This window comes from Oreochromis niloticus, linkage group LG14 (genome assembly GCF_001858045.2).
Source record: "Oreochromis niloticus isolate F11D_XX linkage group LG14, O_niloticus_UMD_NMBU, whole genome shotgun sequence".
In the NCBI taxonomy this organism is placed as follows: domain Eukaryota; kingdom Metazoa; phylum Chordata; class Actinopteri; order Cichliformes; family Cichlidae; genus Oreochromis; species Oreochromis niloticus.
Genome location: NC_031979.2, coordinates 37,651,187 through 37,674,507, shown reverse-complemented (window position 1 = coordinate 37,674,507; position 23,321 = coordinate 37,651,187). Strand labels below are relative to the sequence as shown.

The window sequence follows — 23,321 nt, the reverse complement described above, 5'->3', positions numbered from 1 at the left end:
TTTTCCTCCTGATGCCCTCAGACTTCTGCTTCCATGTCCTCGCCTCTGTTCCTCTGGAGCTGCTTAAAGAGCGTGCATGATGCAGCGAGCGTGCAGTAACTTTCCACGCTGAACGTGAAGCTTTGGGACCGTAAAACAATCATAAACTGGCTCCGATGTTGTTGCTGTTCCACTTCCAGCTTCCTGTTTAAAACGGAGAGCCGAGCACTGCTGGGAATGATGGAGACGCACGGGCCATAAAACATCAGACAGGGAGGGGCTGGCGCACGCTGAGCTCAGCATCTCCTGTCTTTTATGTTCATCTCCCACACAGTGGAGGAGGGCGGCTCGTTTGTGAGAGGACTCAGCTGTACTTCAGGCCATCCAGGACCGATCGTTTATTCAAAAAGATGTTTCTGCTCTCGTTTGCGTTTCCTGTCATGTGCAGAGACCTGAAACAGTTTAATCAACAGTCCTTCAAAATAAAACCACATTTCAGAGAAATCAGAGAAAGACTTAAACCTGCTGCAGTTCCTCTATCATCCACTAGAGGCCTGACTCCAACTGAGTCAGTCTCCATAGACTTCCATGTTAAAACATCAGAGCAGAAATAAACATGTTTACTGCCTCATCTTCATCGCTTTGTTCATGCTGTCGGTGCCTTTTCGATGCCCGACTGGGCGATGCTTCGCTCGTGTACAGACGAGAGGAATTCGAGCTGCAGATTTGGTAGACGATGTCTCACGTCTCATTTCCTGCGCCAGCTAACCCGAGCACCATCAACAGCCTGCAAACTGACCAGCGGATTAATGATCGCTGAGTGGGCCAGCATCTCCTGGACATTGACATTAGCTAAATTAAAATGAACTCGTTTCCATCTCCCTGTTTTTACTCTCTGACTCTGCTAGGGTAGCTGTGCATGATTCACAGTTCAAAATAATCCTTCTTTATCTTTTAATGGGGCTTGGCGCCAAATTTCTCCTGACTGGGTGCCCCTCATAAACACAACGTCAGTATTTGAAACTTTGTCTATGTTTCAGGTGAACATCTACCAGAGCAGCAGACGAACGACAGGAAATAAGGAACAGGTCCACATCCTGCTGCTGGAACCTGAGAATGAGCCGAGCGCTCGATTATGGACTGAAACTGAGTGAAACAGCAGCTGGAAGCGACTGACTTTTGCAGCTTGATCCAGATAATGAGCTTAATGTGCTGCAGGAATCGATCCGTTGCAGGAAAGTGTCGGTGGGACTCTGCTGTATCGGAGCGAGCTACAGAAGCAGCGAGATGATGCAGAGTGATGCCTCTTCACTCACACACGATCTTAACCAGCAGACTAATTACCATGAAAACGCTGCAGCTGACAGATTCTGTCATTGCTGCTGACGCCACTCGTTTTAACCACGAACTGTCGGCGCCGGCTGGCTGTAGAGGAGCAGCTGCTGAAGCTACCTGCAGGTATTTTTTCATCACAACAACAGCAGACACGAAAGCTATGCCTGTTAGCGCAGGAGCCTGATGGATGTGAGAAACTGGATCCAAAATGGAGGCAGCTGCGAGAAGCTGTGACAGGTGACATTAATGTGGATTTTATTGGCCCCACCCTGCTTTTAGACACACCCCCACCCACAGGTGTCGCTGTGAGACAGGCGCAAGGGGACAGCTGATGTGATGACTGACTTCCGACTGCATTCACAGCGACTCATGAACTTTTACGTATAATTCAAAGGACAGAAAGAAATGACAAAGACTGTTTTTGACTGTAAGCACCGTCTGTGGGAGGCAGGAGGTGAAGGGGGGGGGGGTAAAAAGGGGCAACATCCACAGGTAGACCGAGTCAAAGGGCTGCTGGAAAGGTTAACGCTCCTCCCTGCAGAAACCTTAATGACTTTTACCTCCTCTACACAGGTCTCGATGACCAAACACTCTGCTGTGTTCATCTCAGCCCTTGATCCAGGACTCGAAGCTTTCGTGCATATTCCAGGATGTCGGCAGTTTGAGCTCTGCAACATGCGGTCTCATTAATACACAATAAGAATAAATGAGTCAATGAGTCAAATATTTTAACACACGAAACATCTGCATGGATCTTATGCGTCGGGTGTGTAAATGCTCTGACTGTGACATGAACACGATGAAGGTTCCTCGTGGATTGTTCCGCTCTGCAGAGACGCTCCGGCTCGCCGTGGCTCTCCTCGGCCGAAGGAAGACTTTGAGTCTGAGCGACCAGGAAGACAGAGACCGAGAGGACACTCAGCTGAACGATACTGAGGACCATTGCAGCGGCGAGCTGAGCAGCCTGCCCGAAGGAGAACGAGCGAGGGGGCGGTCACAAAGTATACCTGGTGACACAAGTCTGTGTGTGAGAAACACCTGCCTGGAGGTGTGTAAAGGTGGGAACAGTTGGTAACATTTTCATCTGCAGGCAGGTTACCAAACGCCCTCACACCTGCTTAGTATGATGCTGTCGTGAAATCACTGCAGAGGCTGTTACACCAACATATGACAGCAGGGTCCATATTCAAGAATCCGATAATGAACAAAGTCATCAGTGATGGCTGCACTCAGATCTGCTCTGTGAGTGTTTTAAAGGTGAGGCTGTGCATCTCCGTCCCCGGTGGTTTGACTGCAGCTCTCACCGACTGGTTAATCATCACTTCCTGACACTCTAATTTCATTTTTCAGTAACGGGAGGGGAAGCTCGCGCCGAGCAACCGCAACCTTTTCGATCGCCCCGACACGCTGAGTGTTTTTCCACAGGACTGCACATGAAGGTAAAGGGCAGAGTAATTGTACCCCCGCAGAGCGAGGACAGGAAGATCCACCTCATCTCACTCCTGAAGGAGAAGCAGAAACTCTAAAATCAACTATGACGCTGATTATTGTTTTATATGAACACAACATGTTAGCGTCTTTGTGAGGGATTCGTTTTTAGAAAACATGAAATTCAATGTTCTGACACAGGAAGTGAGAATCATCTGCTTCAAACATGCCGAGTCTGCAACAGGACTCCAGCCAGCAACAACACAAAGATGTACAGGTACGCAGAGACACTGATACCGGCAGTGTTTGGGTGAAAACACAACCTGAAATCGACAAGAAACACTCCCCTGTGTGTGTGTGTGTGTGTGTGTGTGTGTGTGCGTGTGCGTGTGTGTGCGCGTGTGCATGCATCCACCGAGTGTCTCAGGTTTCTGTTCTGGGCAGCGGGTCACTGAATCATCCTGAATCGTGTGGATCTGATCCCAGAATCAATACAACGCACTGATCTGTGTGCTGTAAACAAACAGGCTGAGACTCACGAAGCTGCTGTGGTTACGTCAGGCCACGCCCCTTTAGGCCACGTCACCTGACAGTCGCAAAACAGCAGGTTGCAAATCATCGCAGCCTGAAGCCAAAGCCAGAAACTAATCTTGCCAAAATAAAAGTCTCTGCTCTACATGTTTGTATTTTCCACAAAGCACTGGGTAAAAATGTCCACTTTCTTTGATGTGGGCTTGCAGTAGGCCACGCCCCCACGGTGGACGGCTTTAAATTTGACACATTTAAAAAATCAGTATGAGGTTTTTGTGGACGTTTATTTTTAAAGTACTGCTCATGAGGAGGAAGTGACACGACTCCATTAAGCTACCTGTTCCCTTCTCTTTCCCTCACTAATACTCCCAGCAGACGCCTGTCGGGTCTCTTCCTGTTAAAAGGGAGTTCTTCATTCCCACTCTCTCCAACTGCTGCTCATAGAGGATTTTCTGGTTGTTGCCGTTACATCTATAACACTACAGGCTCTCTATGATATAAACCACCCTGTTTTGTGTTTTTAAAGCAGACGTCAGCTTTGTGTCATGTGACCGTGACTGTTGATTGTTGGAGCAGCTCTGACTGCATCAGCATGAAGAGCTTTGAGAGTGAGATCTTAAAAAAGCACACTCAGGAAAATAAATGCATTTCTGCTTTTTAAAGGATAATCGTGGTTGATTCTACCAGCACGGCCTCGCTGGCAGAAAGAGGATTTCTCTGAATAATTCCCCGTCGTTCGGGTGGGCTGAGAGCTGCACTGGCCTGCAGTTCTGCTGATAATACAACATGCTGATGCTGTGAGCTCTCCTGAACAACAGAGAGCTGACTCACGGCAGCTTTTAACTCTTTTCGGCTGACAGACGTTTCACTGACTTCAGCACAGCTTTCACGTGTCTCTGAACCAGCTCGGACCACATCTGGAGGAGCTTTGACACTCGCTCCAGCCAGATGTTACAGAGGCTGAACTGGAGCAACACACTGCAGATTAGACCTCTCTGTTCCCCATCAAAGAGAAAGACTGTCGGGCACCAAATGAACTCCGTTAATATAAAGGAGCCTGACTCATAAAGCAGTTAGCTCAAAGTTCAGCCTCGTTTATCTTTGGCGAGTAAGATGATGGAGCGCGTTCTGTTTTATGGCAGCAGGAAGCTGCCTGCGGTAAACCGAAGGCAGGATTGCTTTACACTTGTTTTATTGTGAATCTTCTTTTATGAACTGAGCCGACATCTGTCACAAACACGCTTTAATAAAAACATATCAGCTCTGAATCGGCCTGCTGCTCCTGCTGCCTGATGTCATCAGTAAGAGCTCTTTGACATGTCCTCATAGCACCGACCACAGGACTCCAAGCTCTCTCTCACCCATGCTGGGAGACCCGGATGCTTCTGACTGCCATGGCTTTCTAGCCCATTGTTAGGCGGTTGCTAGGCAACATGATGACTTAATAATATCTGATATGGATAAGAACCCTCAGGAGCCGAAGACTGTAGATGCTAAATGTTGCTGACGGTGTTGGAGGCGTTCTCAAAAAGACTGATTTGGCGCACCACTGTGAGAGATCAGCCTTGAGCCACTTTAGTGTTTCGGCGTAATACGAGGCTCCTCTGTTACACAAAGACGTCTCGTCTCGCTTCCTCCTTCAGATGTTGATCTTTTAGTTTTGTCAGACTTTTTCCTGGTTGGCTTTAGGGTTCGTGGCAGAGGTGTGGTCCCTCGCTCAGCTACAGGAGAGGTGGAGATGATTGTACTGATGAGGATTTTCCCCTTTCTAGTGAGGAGACCAGAGGAGAGAGAGGTGTGTGCAGCCGGCTGGAAAGTTGGCTGACATGTTGGCCAAACCGGGAAAACGTGCGATTGTGAAATCAATAAAAACTCCAAACTAAAAGCAAAGACGGTGCATTGGATCGCAGTCCTTTACAGAGCTGCTTCTCTCTGCAGCATCATTACTTCTTTTATGCTCTTCAAACCTGCTGCTGTGCCGTCTGCATAGCTAGCATGAGCCCGCCAGTTTAAAACATGCTAACATTAGCCGCTGTGCACTTGTTTTGTTGGGCAGTGTAAGAACAACACTGCAGACACATTAATGAGCATCTGCTCAACCTTTACATGAAAACATGACCAATAAATATTTCTAATCCGTTTATCTAATTCAGGGTCGCAGTGGGGGTGGAGCCTATCCCAGCTGATGGTGGAGCCAAACTCAGGAGCCGGGTAACCCGAAGAATACAAACTCTGGGAATTTGTATTTATTACTAAGATAAAGATTACCACATGCTGCTGTTATTCAGGGCCACGCTAGCTCTTCCTTCCTCCTCTCAGTCTGAGTGCACTTCATTTTACCGCTCCTCACAGTGTGGAGCCCACAGAGACCCAGAGGCCACTATCACCACACCACCAATCCCTCCAACCTCCAAATGTGGACTTTTTAAAGCACAAAATATGACGGCACAGATGGACAAAAATGAAATTATGTCAAATATGATAAACATATATGATGAGCTTTTTTGACAGACTGCGTGCAGGAAACCAGCTGGAATTATAACAGCAGGAAGTGCATGTTTTGGGTTTTTTTTAACCCCGCTAGCCTCTCCAGAGCCATGAGTGCTCAGAGACAGCATGAAAATCTGTGCAAGACTTCTGTAACAACCAAAGATGGTGGCAGAACTTTCAGCACAGAGAACCAGGACGATGGCGTGCCGCTCAGGCAGGGGCTTAAATTCGTGGACCCCGTGCTCCCTCTGGTGTAACGGCTGAATTTTGGTGTTGATGGTCAGCTGTCACGTCTGCAGTCTGGAGACCTCTGCAATCAGACGTTTACCAGGATAAATGAATGATGCAATCGAACCGTTGCATTACCAGCTTCCTCGTGTGCTCGGCTGACAGCAGTGACCTGATTTTACTGCAGCTGCCATAAATTGGTTTTCATCAACAAGTTAGAGCAGGACAGTTAAAATGAACCAGGCTCATTAAAAAGCTTCATACATGCAGCAGCTTACAGCTGAGTTAGCCGTTGCTAATGTAACCATGGTTACCGGAGGAAGCATTTCCACCATAAAAATGAGACAACAGAAAGAGAAACAAGACAGCTGGAACTCAGCACCGCGGACTTGTTTGCTAAAGCAGAAAAAAGTCTTTAAAATATGAGCAGAACCACCTTCAGCCACATCTGGATCTCAGCAGCTTCACTGCCAGGATAAAAAACAGCTTCTCTCAGATTCAGAGTTTTGCTCTACATGCAGTTTTCATTTCTCCAAAAATTAAAATTACACTTGATGCTTAAAATAAAATAAAAAAAAACGCCGGATTTTAAGATGGATGCCGAGTGGTGACACGTGTTTCAAGCGTCTTCAGCTCGTCTTGTGACAAACGTGTGCACGGATCCATACGTTTCCTCCAGTTCTGATGTTTCGTGGAGTTAAAAGCGAGCAGCAGGTTTGTTTTATGTTTGGAGGTTTTTGACTCAAACTTGTTTTCTCCGCTCCTCGCCTCCGGCTGCTCCACTCCGTGTGTGAGGAGGTGCACTCGCAGCACGACCGAGAGCGAGGCCTTAAATAAGAGCAGTGAGTTAGGAGGAAGTCATTAGAATATCCCAAATAAATGTTCTTATTTTCTTCTGTGGGGCGATCGTGGCTCAAGAGTTGGGAGTTCGCCTTGTAATCGGAAGGTTGCCGGTTCGAGCCCCAGTTCGGACAGTCTCGGTCGTTGTGTCCTTGGGCAAGACACTTCACCCGTTGCCTACTGGTGGTGGTCAGAGGGCCCGGTGGCGCCAGTGTCCGGCAGCCTCGCCTCTGTCAGTGCGCCCAGGGTGGCTGTGGCTACAACGTAGCTTGCCATCACCAGTGTGTGAATGGGTGGATGTCTGGATATGTAAAGCGCTTTGGGGTCCTTAGGGACTAGTAAAGCGCTATATAAATACAGGCCATTTACCATTTCTCGTTTTACCGTGGTCCTGTTCTTACTGGTTATTTTAATAATGAATTGAGTAAATGTATATTCTCAGATGAATTTAGTTTAAGCTGAGCCTGACGTCGTCACACAAAGAATGAAGAGAGGAATTCAGCTTTTGGGTTTAATAAAACTCGGTATCAGCTGATACTGACGCTGAGATCAGGGCTGGATCGCTGTAATGATGGATTCACGAGTAAAGGTTCTTTAAGTGTTCCTTTGATGTTTGGGGAGAACTTTGGGATCTGCGTCTCTGAGGCTTGTTCCATTCACACGATGTCGTATGAATGGAATTAACAATATTTTAAGTTGTGTTGCCGTGGAGCCCGGGACGGCCAGACGAAGCATCACTGCACCAACAGCAGCTCAGTCGCTCCGCGTCCGTCAGTCCTCCTGCCACCCGTCATCCGTCTGTCTGCATCAGTCAGCCTCACCACTCTCACCTGTCTGCCTGTCTCTATGTGTTTGCTGCATCAGGCTTCTGTCACACACACACACACACACACACACACTCACACACACACACACACACACACACTGCACCCCATCCCATAATAACCACACCTAAAAAAGCTCCAGTGCAGCTGCATTCAGGAGCAGGATACCGCAGTACAGTTCTACCCAACATGCATCAGTCCCCTCCACCCATCCACCCGTACATCCATCCATCCATCCATTCGGGTCCCCTTCATCCTGTCTCCACCCTTCCATCCACCCCCCCTCTGCGGGGAAAAGCACCAACTTCCTCTCATCCACCCTCACAGGATGAGGGAAACTTCCATCCATCCATGCACCGTTTCATCCACCCATCCCTCCGTCCTACCTGGGGGTGCCTTCTCTTTAACCAGCTCCATCTCCGAGGCGAGGTGCTCCCCTAGCCTGCGTCCCTTGCTTCCTCCCTTGCTTCCTTCCTTGCTTCCTTAATCAGCTGTTATCAACAAGCGTCGAGTCTGGGATGATGTGTTCGCCGCTGATGGGTGGATGGTACCGGGAGAGCTAGAGGGAGGGACCGCGGGGTCTGCTCTCAGATCCTCCGCAGCTGCTTCTTCGCCGTTTTTTTTCTTCCTGCGGGCGTCGAGGCTCGTGCGTTCACCTGAGCTGTGTCCGCGCGCCGCTCTCTCTCTCTATCTGTGCTGCTGCAGCTCGAGCCAGGAGAGCACAGGAGTGACGTCACTGTTAAGGTGACACGATGGTGGTGCTGATGGTGTGAGGAGGAAACGTGAGGAAGGAACTTTTAGTGCATGGGGTGGTGCCCATCCCACCGCAGGGCATCATGGGAGGAGTCGAACCCGCGACCACAGTGCACAAAAAAAAGAAAGGGAAAAAAAAGAAACCATGCAAAACTCGGGGCCCATCGCGCATGCGCACTGCTGGTCCCGTTAACTATAACGAAGCCATCAGTCTTGCACGGGGAGCTGGGTGAAAGGTCTCCTGCACTGCTCGTTTTGATTTATCTACAAAACACTAAATTGACCGCAGATCAGCAAACATCACAATACGTCATCATCTCGAGCCAAAAGCAGACGCTGTCATGTTCAGGTGGGACCCCCGCAGCCCGCAGGTGCCTCCAGTCCACCTTAAATGCTTCTACTGACGCCAACTCTTTAAGATTTAGCTGAACGTGATCACGTTTCCCCCAAAACCAGTCAAAACCAGTCTCTCAATGGTTGCTCCTCCCCCAGCCTGCTTCTGTCAGACGTTTCTTCCCGTTAAAAGGGAGTTTTGCTTTCCCACTGTCTCCAAGTGCATGCTTATAGGGCGTGGTTTGATTGTGGGGTCTTTACCTTAGAATATAAAGATGACTGTTGTTGTGATTTGGTGCTATATCGATAAAGCTGCACTGAATTGGAAAGAGATGAGTCTGTGGACTGAAGACCACAGTTTTGTGATGGATGAAGCTCAGTAAGTCAGATGTAGATGAGTTCCTGAGTCTGTGGGTGGGTAAGAGCTGTGAGGTTTGTGATGAATCTCAGCGCTCCGTGATAGATGCTGTGTAAGCATCGTGCATATAAATAACATCACCATAACCCAGCAGTGACATGAAGCAGGAACAGCATGCTTAGCCCCAAAGGACAGACAGGACGTGACTCTGAGGTAGAAACCCAGTTTTAGGAAGCAACTAAACACAAATAAAGCTTCACAAATCTGCTCATTAATCAGAAAAAGCCACAGTTCAGAACCTGCCTGAGAATCCCTGCATTTAAAGGGTTCTTCAGGACCACAGGCCATTCAAGGATAACTGTTCTACATCCATGACACGCTGCAGAGAGGAGCTGCTGCTGGGTCATTCTGCTGTTAACAGCACCGCTGATTAAACATGAATAAACCCAGGCTGGAAATGGAGTCAACATCACAGCATATAAAGGCTGCCTGACGCCTTTATTGTCATACGAGTTCATCAGAAAGAGGGAACATCCTCGGTTTTCACACTGAAAATGGATTTACAGGTAGCAGCCAGTTCAGTGGAAAAGAATCAGGTTGTTTTAGCTGCAATTACTGCTGAAGACAAGGTGAAAAATGAGTCACATTAAAAGCGGCACTCCTCCCCTGCAGACAGAAATCCACTCAGAGTGGGCTGTTTTTGGACTTTCTTACCTAACACCACGGTTCAGGCTCTGGGAGGCTCACCTCCTGGGTCACCGGTGGTACTACGGTGGCATTTTTGGCTGGAGGTTTGGAGTAATCGGGCACGTAAACATTTCTCCTCTAACAGCTGTTACTGTTAGCAGATAGACTGTATAAGAATGATGGCATTAGCTCCTGTAACTTGACTCACTGGTTTCTGGAGTACATGTGACCATGTTTGGACCAGAGGATGGAAGGCTATGTTATCAGCTAATGCTAGTTAGCTTGGTTATTAAGCTGCAACCCCAGACTGTGTGTTAGCATCACACAGACACGATACCTGCCAATCAGAGCTCCGTCACATCCAAATAAAATCAGAGAATTTCACCAAAGCTGGAGCTCAGACTACTTGGATGCTCTGTTAGTACGATAACCTCACAGCTGCCATACAATTGGCAGCCACCTGTGTCACCATCCACCTGTCAGTCAAAGAGACCACGCCCCTAACAATGCCATTTAAACAGGTGAGCTATGAAAACATTATTGTTAAGAATGGGTTATTTATAGAGATCAGAACAGCAAATCCTTTGGGCAAAGGATGAACTGAGGGGCTGCACCAACGCCCACCCACAGATTCACCTGTGCAAGGTAAAGGTGTGTCGCTGAGGTGTAAAGAGCTGTTTGGGTTTCTTTAACTTCTTATTATCAGGAGTATATTTAGTGTTGCTGTATATGATGTGGAGGCAGTTTAAATTGCCTAAAGCTTACCTGCACAGCTCAACAAATCTGTTGGAGCAAAGTTGGAGTTAATGACATCGGCAGGTTAGGGCGGGACCACCGGAAGTAAATCACAGGTGATATCAAGTCAAAGTAAGAGTGTGTAAAGTGACTGCAGTGCTGTAAAAAGTGAACATACTGGAATCATCATTGTTCCCCATCAGGTCCACATTTGAAGAGCAGCTGCTGATAAACTGCAGGACAGTTTCTGGGCTCAAAGCTGTCTTTAAGTGATTTTAAATAAAGTTTTATTTTGTAGGAGTCACAGTTACAGTCACATGACCCCACAGAGGCTTGTTTCAGGTTCCGTTCCCCTCTCGCTGATCATCAGTAAATAACTCGTGTTTTCTGTAAATCAGGGATTTTAGTGAGGCTGAGCATCAGCAGTAAAGCCTGCAGCGTGTTTACATGCTGTGGTTATATTTGGACAGTGATGGATAGTTTCCTCTTGGAACGGCAACCGCAAAGAGCTGAGCGCCATCCAAACTCAGCAGGAGGAGGCGAGATGGAGAGAGGAGAGCAGGTGGAGGAGACAGGTGCTGAGACAACAGGAAGCAGGAGAGAAGAGAAAGGTTAGGAAGCAAAATGAAGCGTTTGAGATGAGCTGTGTGGTGGGAGAGGCGCCGGGCGGCTGAATGAAGTGGACGCAGACGAAGAGTCAGACAGGAGTTATTTCATCAAGTGCTATTTACAACAGTAGTTCCACATTACAGGAGATAAAGTCACTGTGTGCACAAACAGCCTCCGTTCACATGACAGCTCCCTCCATCACACCCGCTCACACAGAGCGAGCTGCTCCCCCTGGTGGTCGAGAGAGGAAACTGCTTAAAGGATGAAGTGAAGGACTCCACCAGCTCACCCTGTCTGAGGGTTAATTAGACGATGTGTTTGAGTGGCCGATTGAAACCTTTAGTCTGGATGGTTTTTAAAAGTGTCTGAGTCTTAAGTGTCACAGAGGCCATGTGACTTATGATGTCATTTTAATATAAATACGTTATTTTAACAGCCTGCAGCACCAACCACGTGCATGACGTCAAATTCTGCTTCGCTTCATTCCCAGCAGACTGAGCGTCTTTATCGTAGCACACACGTTACCTTATGTGTGCCATCATCTGCAAACAAGGCTGCATTTCCTTATTCTGTATCCAGAAATTATCACCTTTATATAGAAGAATTAAATAGCATGATTATAGTAAATCACCATTTCTATGCTCAACATTTTAAACTTTGGTCAACAGGAAGGTTTTCTATCCATACATGGAAAAAAATTGGGCACACGATAGCAGACGTTCATGTTGTGACCTCACACACACATGCTGTGTGTAATAAACGTGACACAATGTCTTACTCAGGGATGTTCTCCGGGGTTCGACTCAGCATGTGCACTTCCCAGATGTTCTCCTCTCTCAGAGTATTATATGGCCTATTGGATCTATTTATTAACAGATCATCACTATATCATTAATATCTGTTGACAGGATTAAATTATGAACTTTCAGATATTCAATAAGATATCAGATTCTTACTCAGTTCTATGCAGATGATGATCTGTCCTCTGTCATTATATAACTTTCCTCCAAGAATCAATTCTGGGCTCTTATATTTGGAAACTACACAGATGATAAAGACATTTCCTTCATCTTCTACGGTCCAACACACTTACTGTACTAATAAATAAACAGTTCCCTGTTTAACTTAAATGTCATCCTTCGTTTGATCCTGGGGCCTCCGTCTTTATTCTAGTCTATCTGAAAAAACTGTAGTATAATTAAAATAAATAAATCTGTACAATGCAAATTTTGTACAACAAATCACACGAGCTAATGAGCCAATCCAGGGTTCAATTGTGAGGCCTTGTTGACCAAATCTTAAATTTTCTTGTGTTCCTTCAAACACTCGAACACCTCAGATTCATGTTCTTCTTCTCAGCCACACTCTTTAACAGAATCGATCTTCATCGCTGTGCAGATGACAGCCTGATTTACTCTGTGGAGTCGAGACCCTTTCCAAGGTCTGATGCTCATATTCGGCAGTTTAATGTACTTTGCTGATGACACTGAGATGTCAGGTATACTTATTAAGGACTGAAGTTGATACAGAACTTCAGTTAACTGTTTTTGCTTTCATGAAATGTAAACTAAGGTTTAATTTTATTTAGAACTTCAGATATAAATTTGAAAAAGACTCACTGAGGACATACAGAGAGAAATTCAGCTTAAAAGACTTTATAGTGACTCGACTGTACAGTGAAATCCAGCGAAGAACCTTCACAGATGGGGAGGAGCTGCCATCTGAAGGGCTACACCCACCCACGTCTACGTTGCATAAAGAAATCCATCGTCATAACAAAGCAGAGCAGCGAGGTACAGAAAAATAAAAACTCACAGTCAAAAGGTTCTCAACAAATAGAGAAAGCAGTAAGGTCAAAAGTCACGGAGCTCAGAAGAACACACTGATTACATTTCCACCGAGCAGGAGAGCGTGGTGTGGCACTTTGATGGTGTGAAAAACCTCTGAGTGGGAGTGTCAGTGTGGGTCTGTGGGGTCGGCGGAGCAGTGTACCGTTCAGCTTTAACTTACTTCAGTGTCTTAATGCTACATGACGTATACGTGCGTTTGTATAAGTGTGTACTTGTTCGGCGTTCACTAATTGCACTTGAGGATGAGGATATGGAGATCACATTGTCTGCAGATTCTTTTCTGGTTTTTTGCATTTTCCTGGAAATGTTTCAGACTTTGACAAAAACACAAACAAACCTGGGACGACTCACCTTCAGCACAACCAGCTGCGGCTCAAACACGTCGGCGCGCAGTCGAATCCTCAAGGCGGCTGATGTCACCGAAGCTCGTTTATGTCAGGAGATCAAAAATATCTGTTTTAGTGTTTTGAAGCTGTAGTGAGCTGCTCGCATGTAGTGCTGATTGCAATAACTGCAGTCGCGTTTCAGCTGTCCAATCAGAGCTGAGCACAGGCTCTGACTCGGTAAACAATATGCAAGTGTCACCGAGACTGAAGCTGAGATAATATGAAACTGAGCACATTTTTCTTTTCCTTGTATATAAACATGTTTGATGGTCATGTGGCTAAATCTGTGATGATTTGTGCCCCTCAGTAGGCTTCCAGAAGTTCACATTGCTAAAAAAACCCACCCTTGTAGAGGTGGTGGTAATGACATCACACCACCATCTCATTAGACACATCCCACAGCCGAGCTGACTGAGCTCCAAACTGAGGCTCGCCACATAATCGGTGGTTTCTGGAGCCAAACAGCATTAGCTTACTGCACAGTCACTGTGTCTGTGTCAGAAACAGAAACCAGGAGCTCCATCAGACCAAACCTCCACCTACAGTTGGAGTGTAAAAAGTCCCAACTGGGATTTGGTCCCAATGTTTTGTGAGCGATCTGAAAGGCCGATGATCACGTGGCGAGCTGGTGGCGCTGAAGGGGAGCCGAACCCTCGACATCCAAACACAAAGAAGCAGCTGCGGAGAAAACATCAGTCAGGTTAGAAATAAGATAAAACCGAGGTTACAGTGAAGCTTATTAAATAGTGATCAAAACAAACAAGATGGAGAAAGAGGAAGTGGCGAGCCAGGCCGGTGATATCGAGCCGGGAGTGACACGTTACTGACTGTGGTCAGCAGATTAACCTGAGTGGTAAACAGAAACGCTGCTGCGAGCTTCACGTCCCAAACTGTTACGCCTCGCTCACACCCACAGGCCCAAAACCCACAGCGCCCCCATCAGGACCATGAGCCACGCCATCCGTCTGGATCTGGACCCTGGAATGTTCGGAAGGATTCTGAACTACGCTGAGGCTCGAAACATCAAAACAAACTGAAATGAGGAAAACTGGGAAAACATCGCAAACTACACGGGATCCAGGGCGCCTGTCGGCGAAGCACAACGTGAGCCTGTGAGCGTGAACAAGATGCAACACCAACCGGCAGCTCAGCCGTGCGACTCCATCAGGGGAAGCTGCGTCTTTGGACCAATCACAATCACTGCAGCTCCGCCGGTTAATGAGAACATCTACAGCGTGCACTGCGACCACCCCTCAGTAAAGTGTCACCATCAACTGATATGATACATCATCATTCGAGAATGAGGAGGACACGGCGTCCGCCATCGAGAGGAAACACGGCTGTGTTTGTTTTTTTTACATTCTGTGCAAAATTAGACGAAAAGTAGTCCACAAACCATCGTCAGTCTATTCCTCCTTCTGCCTACACACATCAGAGTTCAGTCACTTTGTTCCTATTTACAGTTAGTTTCTAAGACGTTAGTACCATCATCATCATCATCGTTGTCCCGCGGTGGGACTAAGACATTCCTCAGAGGGACAAAATCCACCTTCGTCCGAGCTCTGCTGCTTTTGCTCCTTGATGTGAGACTTCAGGCTGTCCGCAGCTCCTGAAAGCATCCGCCGTCCAATCAGCGAGCTCTGAAATGCTTTTGGGCTAAAATCGTGCTCGACGCCGAGCTGCTGCGAAAATTTGCCGTTTGGTTTGGATAAGAAAACGAGTCATGAGATATTTTGAGAAACTTGCTCATAATTATGAAAACCTTCTCGTACTCGTGTCATCGCGAGGAACGAGCGCGTGGAGGTGAAGAGCAGCTGATGACGTCACGGAGGAATAACGAGCCAAACGTTTGTGTTTTGTGCTCTCTTCGGTTTTTCTGCACTGAGTCAGTATTTAGACCGACCTTCATGACTCCTGCAGTTCTCTGCTGGACAAATCCAGTCCTGCCTCATCAATGATCCATGCATGGATCCAAATATGAATGTGATGATCTCTGAGCCTTAGTAATCACTTGGAGCTTCATCGTGCTGGAAAACAAACAGATTGTCACCAAATTCCTCCTAAATTGTTGGGAGAAATTGGTCTTTGAGGAGCTTTAGTTTGTCTGGTCTTTAACGAGCAGGTGGAACAGCTCGAGTCCACAAACTGAAAAGCTCAGCATCAGATCTCCATCAATCAGAATTCAGCTGGTGTCCAACATGAGAACTGCAGAAGGCCTGAAGAACACGGGTGAACAGTGGAAATGCTGAGTCTTTGCAGAAGTGGGATTTATTTATTTATGAAATGCTTCTGATTGTTCTTCACTATATCACAGAAAAGTAAAAATCAAATAAAAACGGAAGTTTTGGCCACGCCAGCACTGAAATTCCCACATTGGTATCAAAGCAGCTGATTTTAGCCCGGCTCCTCGTTTTCACGTCGTTTCTGCCGTCAGAGCTTCAGCGCCAAATTTAAACGACAGCGAGTCCGACGTGAGACACGAGTCACGATTTCAGGAGTCGGTGGACTCGTCTCATTTCCAGGATCCCTGATAATTATATTGAACTACAAACTACTAACACTGGAGCAGCAGAGCCGGCTGAAGGTGGACTTTCACCTCTTCCTTCATTTGTAAAACAACCTGCTGCTGTGCAGCTGTCTGTAAAAGGCATTCAGCAGGTAAAAACCACAGGGCACACAGTGAAAGAGGAGGGGGCGGGGACGGGAATAGAAAAATAAAAAATAAAAAAATTGTGGCAAACACGACTAGACGATCACCTCACTTCACTCTGTGGCAGAGAAACATAAAAAAATTAAAAAACAAAGTTTCAGAGGAGGCGGGGACAAGGCGAGGAGGAGAAAGGCTGAGAGGGAGGAGGAGGTGGTCAGTCTCAGAAGAACTTGTCATCGATGCGGAAATGCGGCCGCGTGACGTCGTCCGGGTTGATGAAGACCGAAATGGATTTGCCCGGATTCTCTGTGACGAGCTGCTGAAGCTTCTTGGCCAGCCGGTCGTCGGGCTGGTTCTCTCCGCCGGCGTCGGACTGCGGCGACGGCAGGTTGTTGGTGCTGCCCCGCCACTGCAGTTCCACCGTCAGCCTGTTGGCGGCCTTGGCGTGCTCGATGGTGGTGCGCAGGTGCTCGGCTGGGTCGGAGCGCACGGAGGAGAGTTTGCGGGCATGCAGCATGGCCGTCTCGTCCGACAGGTGCTCCAGCATGTTGCACTGAGGAATGAAGTAGTTGGGGCACATCTTGTTGACGAGGCAGTGCTGCAGGTCGTCGATCAGGCCCAGGAGGAAGTGGGCGGAGAAGTCGTCCTGCGCCAGGTAGTTGGCTGGGAGGCGGTCGCAGGCCCACAGCATGATGCTGCGGAGGTGGTAGGGGCTGATGGCTTTGGGGCGGGACAGCAGCTTGATGATGATGGCTTTGCAGGCCTGGTACGCCTGCATCAGACTGGATGAGATGCACTTCTTCAGCTGCACCTCGCTGCGGGCGAACGACAGGCGCCACTCGTTCTCCTTGCGGCCTTTGTGGGAGCAGGCGGGGACGAGGTAGAAACCGCTGATCACCTCCTCCTCGGTGATCTTCCCATCCCAGAAGTGATTCTCCATCAGCCAGCTCTGAGCGACGGCCGGCCACCCTTTAAACGACACCACGGGGACGATGTCGTAGAGCATCCGGCTGCTCCCGACGCCCAGGATGACGGAGATGATGGTGCCGTTCCGCTCCACCTTCTCCACCCTTGGCATTCCTCTCTGCGGCTTCTTCTGCACCTCCAGCAGCACCAGGGAGATGGACTGATAGAACCAGTCAGCCACCAGTGTTGGGGAGAAGAAGTAGTTGGTGGTGCCGTTGATGTGGTCGACAATGGTGCAGCAGTCCTTCCACTTGTTGATGGTTCCTTCGTCGAAGAGCCGGAGGCTGAGCCAGGAGTGGCCCAGCGCTGAGTGCCTCATGTCCAGGGTCACCGGCTGGTTGCGGTCGTGGAGTTTGAGCGCAGGGACCAACAGGGTGAAGTCCATGTCGTAATCTGTGCCGCGGGCGTAGATGCTCAGCTCGTCCAGGTCCATGTCCACCACGCCCTCCCGAACGCCTCCTGACAGGAGGAGGTACTCGTTGGCCACTGGGAGCTTCTGGTCCAACTTCTGGACCATTCCTGAAACAGAAGAGGACAAAAAGGATCAGATAAAGATTATGTGTAAAAACGAGCACCACCACGTTCCTAACCTATGGAGATGAGGTATAACATCGTGCACACAAGTGAAATCGGCGGTCAGGATTTAGACCTAAAGATACTTGTCCTACAGCCAGCTGAGTGGGTTCAGTATCTGACCAGGATGTCTTCATGACCTGTGGCTGACCTCAAGCATGTGGACCTGGGAGGAGACCCCGAGGAACCCCCAGGATGCACTGCAGAGATTAAATCTCTTGACTGATTGGGGAACGACTCAATGTTCCTCCAGACGAGCTGCAGGTCATGGCTGAGGACAGGGAGGTCCGGGCACCTCTGCTTAGAAGATAGATGGACGTCAGAAGCAACTCATGTTCGGAAGCTGAAAAATAAAACCAAGGTTTTCCCTCATGATTGTCCAGGTGATATCCTTTGTTCACTGTGCGATTTCCTGACTAGATTCTGTGATAACAGAGTCATTACTGCTCCTGTCAAGCCTTTTTCAGGGAACCTTTCAAAGCAACACATTCGTATCTGTATAAAGTTCGACTAACATCGACTTAAGAGCTTCTCCCTGCTGTAATTAAGTCCTGACATTAATCACTCTTTAATTCTTGAGCGTTGACCAACGGCTCTGCTGATTCGTCCAGTCTGGTTTTTGCTGTCACTTGCAGACGAGGCTGATCTTAAGGCAGTGGTTCCCAAACTGTTTTGCTAGGCCCCCCTTTGTTTTACAAAAAAATCTACCTTTAGAAAGGCAGAGGCGTCACGGTGTGATTATTTTACATGTAGTTGTTTTTTCCTGTGTAATAATATTCAACATTGCTGTCAACACATTTTTCAAAAAATGTCTCTCTGTGCAAAATGGGTTCAAAAACATAAACAGCTGTGGGATACTGTTTGTCTGTGATTTGGACCGGGGGAACAAATCGTGGCAGGATCAGCCTGATATTATTTGTATCCCACTGTAACTTTACTGTGTAAGGAGCTAACATGTCCAAAATGTCAGGAGTAGTTAGTTATTACAACAAGTGTTTGTGAACTAAAAATCAAGAATGTGGGATCCTGTTTGTCCGTGATTTGGAGAGCCCAGCGCTGCTCCCAACGCAGGGAAAACCAATTCTGCAGGGGAGACCTACCTTGTTTAGGTGACGCCAAAGGCAAGATATCATATTTTCTAGTATTTGGCTTGGAAGGAAGTTGGTTTGGAAACATATTTGGCGATCTCCTGCGTCAAAAACCTGTCCATTATGCTAAAAGTGTCCAAGCGTTTGTGCTTCGTTTGTGTCCAGCTCAGTCTGTATCGGGTCCTGTTTGGCCCGCCTGTTCTCCCGTTCCTTTCATGTCAGGTCTATTTATGAAGCTCGCCATGTTTGGAAGCGGACCACGTGAGCCCGGACGGGTCACTGTGTTCAGCCCCGTCGGACCGGGCCGGCCTGGGCGGGTTTTCCGCTCTGCTGAGTTTAAAGAAGAGGCGCACACACTTCCTGGCTGTCGGCTGCATTCCTGCGCTGTGGTTGTTTGGACGCACGCAGTCTGTCTCTCAGAAACAGTTTCAAATAAATCAGATGAACTCAGCTCGGGGGCTCCTCGTTACCTCGGAACAGAGACGATCCTGCAAATACAAGCTGTCTTTGAATAAAGGTCTCACACTCAGTTTATACTTCCTGATTGTTTTTCCTTTTTTATGATTGACTGATTAAATCTGGAGCATAAAACCGCCTCCTCGCTTTTCTTTTGGTCTGTCTGTGAGCTGCAAACGGAGAGCGAGCTGTGAAGACAGGACGGAGCGCCGCTTCCTGTCGGGACATTTTGGAACACTTGTTATTTCTGTGAGGAGGCGCCGTGTGCGAGCTGGCAGACTGTCAGTACATCCGAGAAAATGAACACTAATGTGAGTGTGTGGCTCTGTCAGATGGGCATTTCTGCAGTTTGTGTGTGTGTGTTTGTCTTTGTGTGTGTGAGAGACTTAAATCCAGATCTTGGAGGCGCTCCAGCGTCGTTATCAAACTCACATTCCTGCACTCCATCCCCCGCACTTCCTCTCAAGTTCAGTTATGATGAGCTGAGTCCTCTCAGCAGATTTGTGGCCTTTTATTTTGAAAGGTTAGGGCCCCACCCCCTTCAAAATTTTAATTATAACCTTGTAATTCCTGATTTATGTCGGATATTAAAGCTGTGTGAGGTTCATTTTTTCTCCTAAGTGAAAAGTGAAGACACATTTAGCATTTATATCTTGGCATATCTTCAAAATGCTAAACACGACAAATGTGCTGTAGAGCAATTCAAATAAATTCAAAGGTCAACGTAATAAATGAAAAAGTTATTTCTGATCAAACACTTCAAATGTTACAGAGAAACACAAAGTCAAACATTAGATCATTATTTAATAAATAAAGTAAATGTTAATGCAAACAGTTTATACAGAAATATAATGAAAATAATTTTCTCTATTTTCAAACTCTGTCAATTGTTTGTAAACAAACTCTTGAATAAATAAACAAAAACAAAACAAGAGCTCCATAAATGAGCATTGACCACGCGCCTGCATGAGCCAATCACAGCTCCTCCCTGCACCTGACCGCAGTGACCTCATACAGGCCGTCGAGACAATGTTCAGCACGGCAGAAGCTGAGGAGCTCCTCTAAGAGGGTCAGATTTAGCACGAGTGATGGGAACCAAACACGCATACACAAGGAGTGTTGTGCGTCTGCACCACAAAGCAACACAACTAAATTATTCAGCCGCCTGCAAACACACAGCAGGAAAATGAAAGCACGAAGGCCAGAAGTCGAGGCCATGGACGCTGACGCGAATCATCCGACATCAGAGCGCATCAGAGCGGCGCGCCAGCTCGTACACATGCATTGAAATCACCACCCAATCAAAGAGAGGGCTCAACACAAAGGTCAACAGATGTGTCATCCCCTCACACAGTTCATTTTTCCAAATCCTGCACCAATATTGCGAATAAAATAAAATATTTTTCACACATGTGCACGGAACGAATCAGTTTCCTGGTTGTGTTGCCGAAATCCTACATGGTAAAATCCAAGAATTTCCCTCAGCAGAAGCAGAGCTCCGCCTTCGTGGATGGGCTGTTACTACAGTAACCTCACAGCAGCCATGTTATTGGTCACGTGACGTCATTAAAAATGTTCCAAAAAGCTCCAACAGCACAAACACGGTCCAGAGGTCCAGTTCAGGTGAAGCTGAGCAGTCAGCTAGCAGCTACAGCCACCTGTGTCACCATCCACCCATCAGTCCTAGAGGCCACGCCCCTAATCATACCAACTTTAAGGCTTATTACAATTTAACCAGGTAAACCCTAAAAACATTCTTCTACTGTACAGGCCTTACAAAGGAGGACATTATCCCCAGAGAACAAACAGTTTGTGTTTCAGGCTGTAAACATGTTTATTTCTGCTGTACAGTTTTAACATGGGAGTCTATGGGGACTGACTCACTGCTGCCTCTGCTGGACGTCAGAGACACTGCAGTCTGTTCAATCGCCCTAAGGGGTGATGTTTGGGGAAAAAACGGATGATTTATTTCTCACGCTGTAAAAAATCCTGACCACTAATTTGGCAGAATTTTATCTGACAATTTTAAATATATTTGAGCACATTTCTTCCTCACTGATGGGCTATATGCGGAAAAAAAACACCTGCTGGTGAGAGTCCTCACAGATGGAAGTTTAATGTTACTGAAGATTTATTTTTTTTGATATATTTGAAAGTTTGGCTGTGGATTCCAGCGTGATGTAACTGATATATTTGACAGGTTTCTGACGTTTTCATATGAAATGATTGGTGGATTAATCTGCAGGTTAATCCGTAATAACAAACATGTTAGTTTGGTAATAGGTGGAGCCTCTCTCTCTCACACAAACACTCACTCACTCACTCACACACACACACACACACACACACACACACACACACACACAGTTAAATAAACCCGTCATTTAATTTGAAAAAATGAACCTTTTCCTTAAGATTTTATGAGGCTGAGATTGTAGTGGGCTTCACCTTGCACTGAGGGTGGTGCTAGTGTCGTCTGTGTTTAGTATTTCCGTATTTGTGCAGCACCTGGAGAGGCTCAGCTACACCTTTACGTTCATTTTAAACCAACAAACGAGAAGAAGAGAGGCTAAGAGGATGCATGCGATCCCTAATGCGGTCCAGGTGGAGCAGACGTGCATCACCTGAGCCTCTGCAGCACATCTGGATCACCCCAGCAGCTCCGCGCTCACACCAGCTGAAAAAATCAGGTGGAGTCCGAGGATGTTTACCGCAACCTGATGTGTGTGTGTGTGTGTGTGTGTGTGTGTGTGTGTCCTCACCCAGCATGGAGAAGATGAAGTCCTTGGCCGTGTGGATCTCCAGAGCCCGCTGGTCGTCGTACTCCCGCTGGTCGTGCTTGCTGAACTCCTGGATGAGCCGGTTAAGGTCCTCCATGCGGGCCGCCGACCTGAAGTCCAGCTCGGGCCCGCTGCCGTGCGGCAGCCTCCCGGCGGCCATGGTGGGGCTGTTCCCGAGGCTGCCCGACGAGCCAGCCCGGCCGGAGAGAGCAGGGGCCGCCATGGTTCCTCCGCGGTCACACGCTGGTTCTGCACTGCCCACGCTGCAGATGCTGCTCTGTCGCGGACCGAGCCGAACCGAGCCAAAGCGAGCCACTCCACAGTGAACACAAGCACCGGAAACCTACCCCGCTTCCGCCACTCAGCGCCTTCAAAATAAATGTCCCCTAATTATATTATATTATATTATATTATATTATATTATATTATATTATATTATATTATATTATATTATCAGCGTTCACCATCTGCTCCCATCTCACCCACCCACCTATCCCAGCATCCTCCTCTGTCACACCAACCCCATGTCTTCCACTGGATTCATGGATCACTTCAAAGGTTTTTCTGTTTTCCTCCTGGCAGCTCCATTTTCAACATCCATCTCCAAACCATGCATCACAGCAGGTCTCACTATCATCTTTTAAACCTTCCCTTTCACTCTTGTTGCTATTTTTCGGTCATAACTATCGGTCATATCAGACACTTGTCTCCTTCCACACCCTGCCTGCAACCTCTACTTCTACCACCTCTCCTGTGCACTGTCCCTTCCTCTGGATGGTTGACTCCCGGGTATCTAACTTCAATACTTCTCTTCACCTTTCCACCTTTCTCCTGCTCATTGCTTCTATTTACTTTCATTCTTCTTCTCTTCTACAGTCTCATCCACCTGCTCCATTCTCTCATCACATACTTTCTGTAGATCCACAAGGACACAGTTCATCACCTTCTGACCTTCTCTATACTTCTCCATCAACATTCTTAAAGTACACTGCTGCTCAGTGGTCGCCATTTCTCTTCTTCTCAACAACTCTTTCTCATATTTTCACATACCTTGTTCTTAAAAATCAGTACCAGAACACTTTTTCATTTTTCCTCTGACACCCTCCCACATTCCAAGATTCTGTTAGTCTGGTAAAAAAAAAAAAAAAAAAAAAAAACTCCCTCCCTCCTTGACATCGCCATACCTCAACAGGAATCAGTGAATTTGCATCATGTTGTTGTGTTATAAGAGATACCATTAAAATACTGCCTAAAGCTCTAATGCCACTATAAATCTGTAATCATTTTAATATTATTACATTATTAGAATATGATTATATTATTATTTCTTTATGTTATTGTTTCTCATTTGCATTTTTTGTGCTTCACTCTTTAAAAATAAATATCAAATTTCGTTGTATTGACTTTGGCAGCGTTTTACTTTGAAAGTCGCAGGCGGATGT

General features: G+C 47.2%; 2 protein-coding genes across 2 annotated transcripts in view; both read right to left on the bottom strand.

Annotated features, from left to right (window-relative positions):
- Positions 1 to 8,502, bottom strand: part of LOC100704263 (fibroblast growth factor 12) — a 54,459-nt gene extending 45,957 nt beyond the window's left edge. Inside the window, exon 1 of the mRNA XM_005474886.4 lies at positions 8,042 to 8,502. Coding sequence (XP_005474943.1) covers positions 8,042 to 8,072 — 31 coding nt within the window. The 5' untranslated portion in view covers positions 8,073 to 8,502. The remainder of the gene's footprint in view (positions 1 to 8,041) is intronic.
- Positions 8,503 to 11,232: 2,730 nt separating this feature from the next.
- LOC100704532 (protein MB21D2) lies at positions 11,233 to 22,231 on the bottom strand. The gene is made up of 2 exons (XM_003448979.4): positions 21,862 to 22,231; positions 11,233 to 17,501 (listed from the first exon to the last, which is right to left on the bottom strand). Exons 1-2 carry the CDS (start codon positions 22,100 to 22,102, stop codon positions 16,237 to 16,239), a joined length of 1,506 nt encoding a protein of 501 aa, XP_003449027.1. The 5' UTR covers positions 22,103 to 22,231; the 3' UTR covers positions 11,233 to 16,236.
- Between the last annotated feature and the right edge of the window lie 1,090 nt (positions 22,232 to 23,321).

What these genes read in the sequence shown, in the direction of transcription:
- LOC100704532 (XM_003448979.4), bottom strand. Translation starts at nt 22,102, where the DNA reads ATGGCGGCCCCTGCTCTCTCCGGCCGGGCTGGCTCGTCGGGCAGCCTC. An exon ending in CTTCATCTTCTCCATGCTGG is followed by an intron (nt 17,502 to 21,861) that starts GTGAGGACACAC and finishes CTTCTGTTTCAG; the next exon opens with GAATGGTCCAGAAGTTGGAC.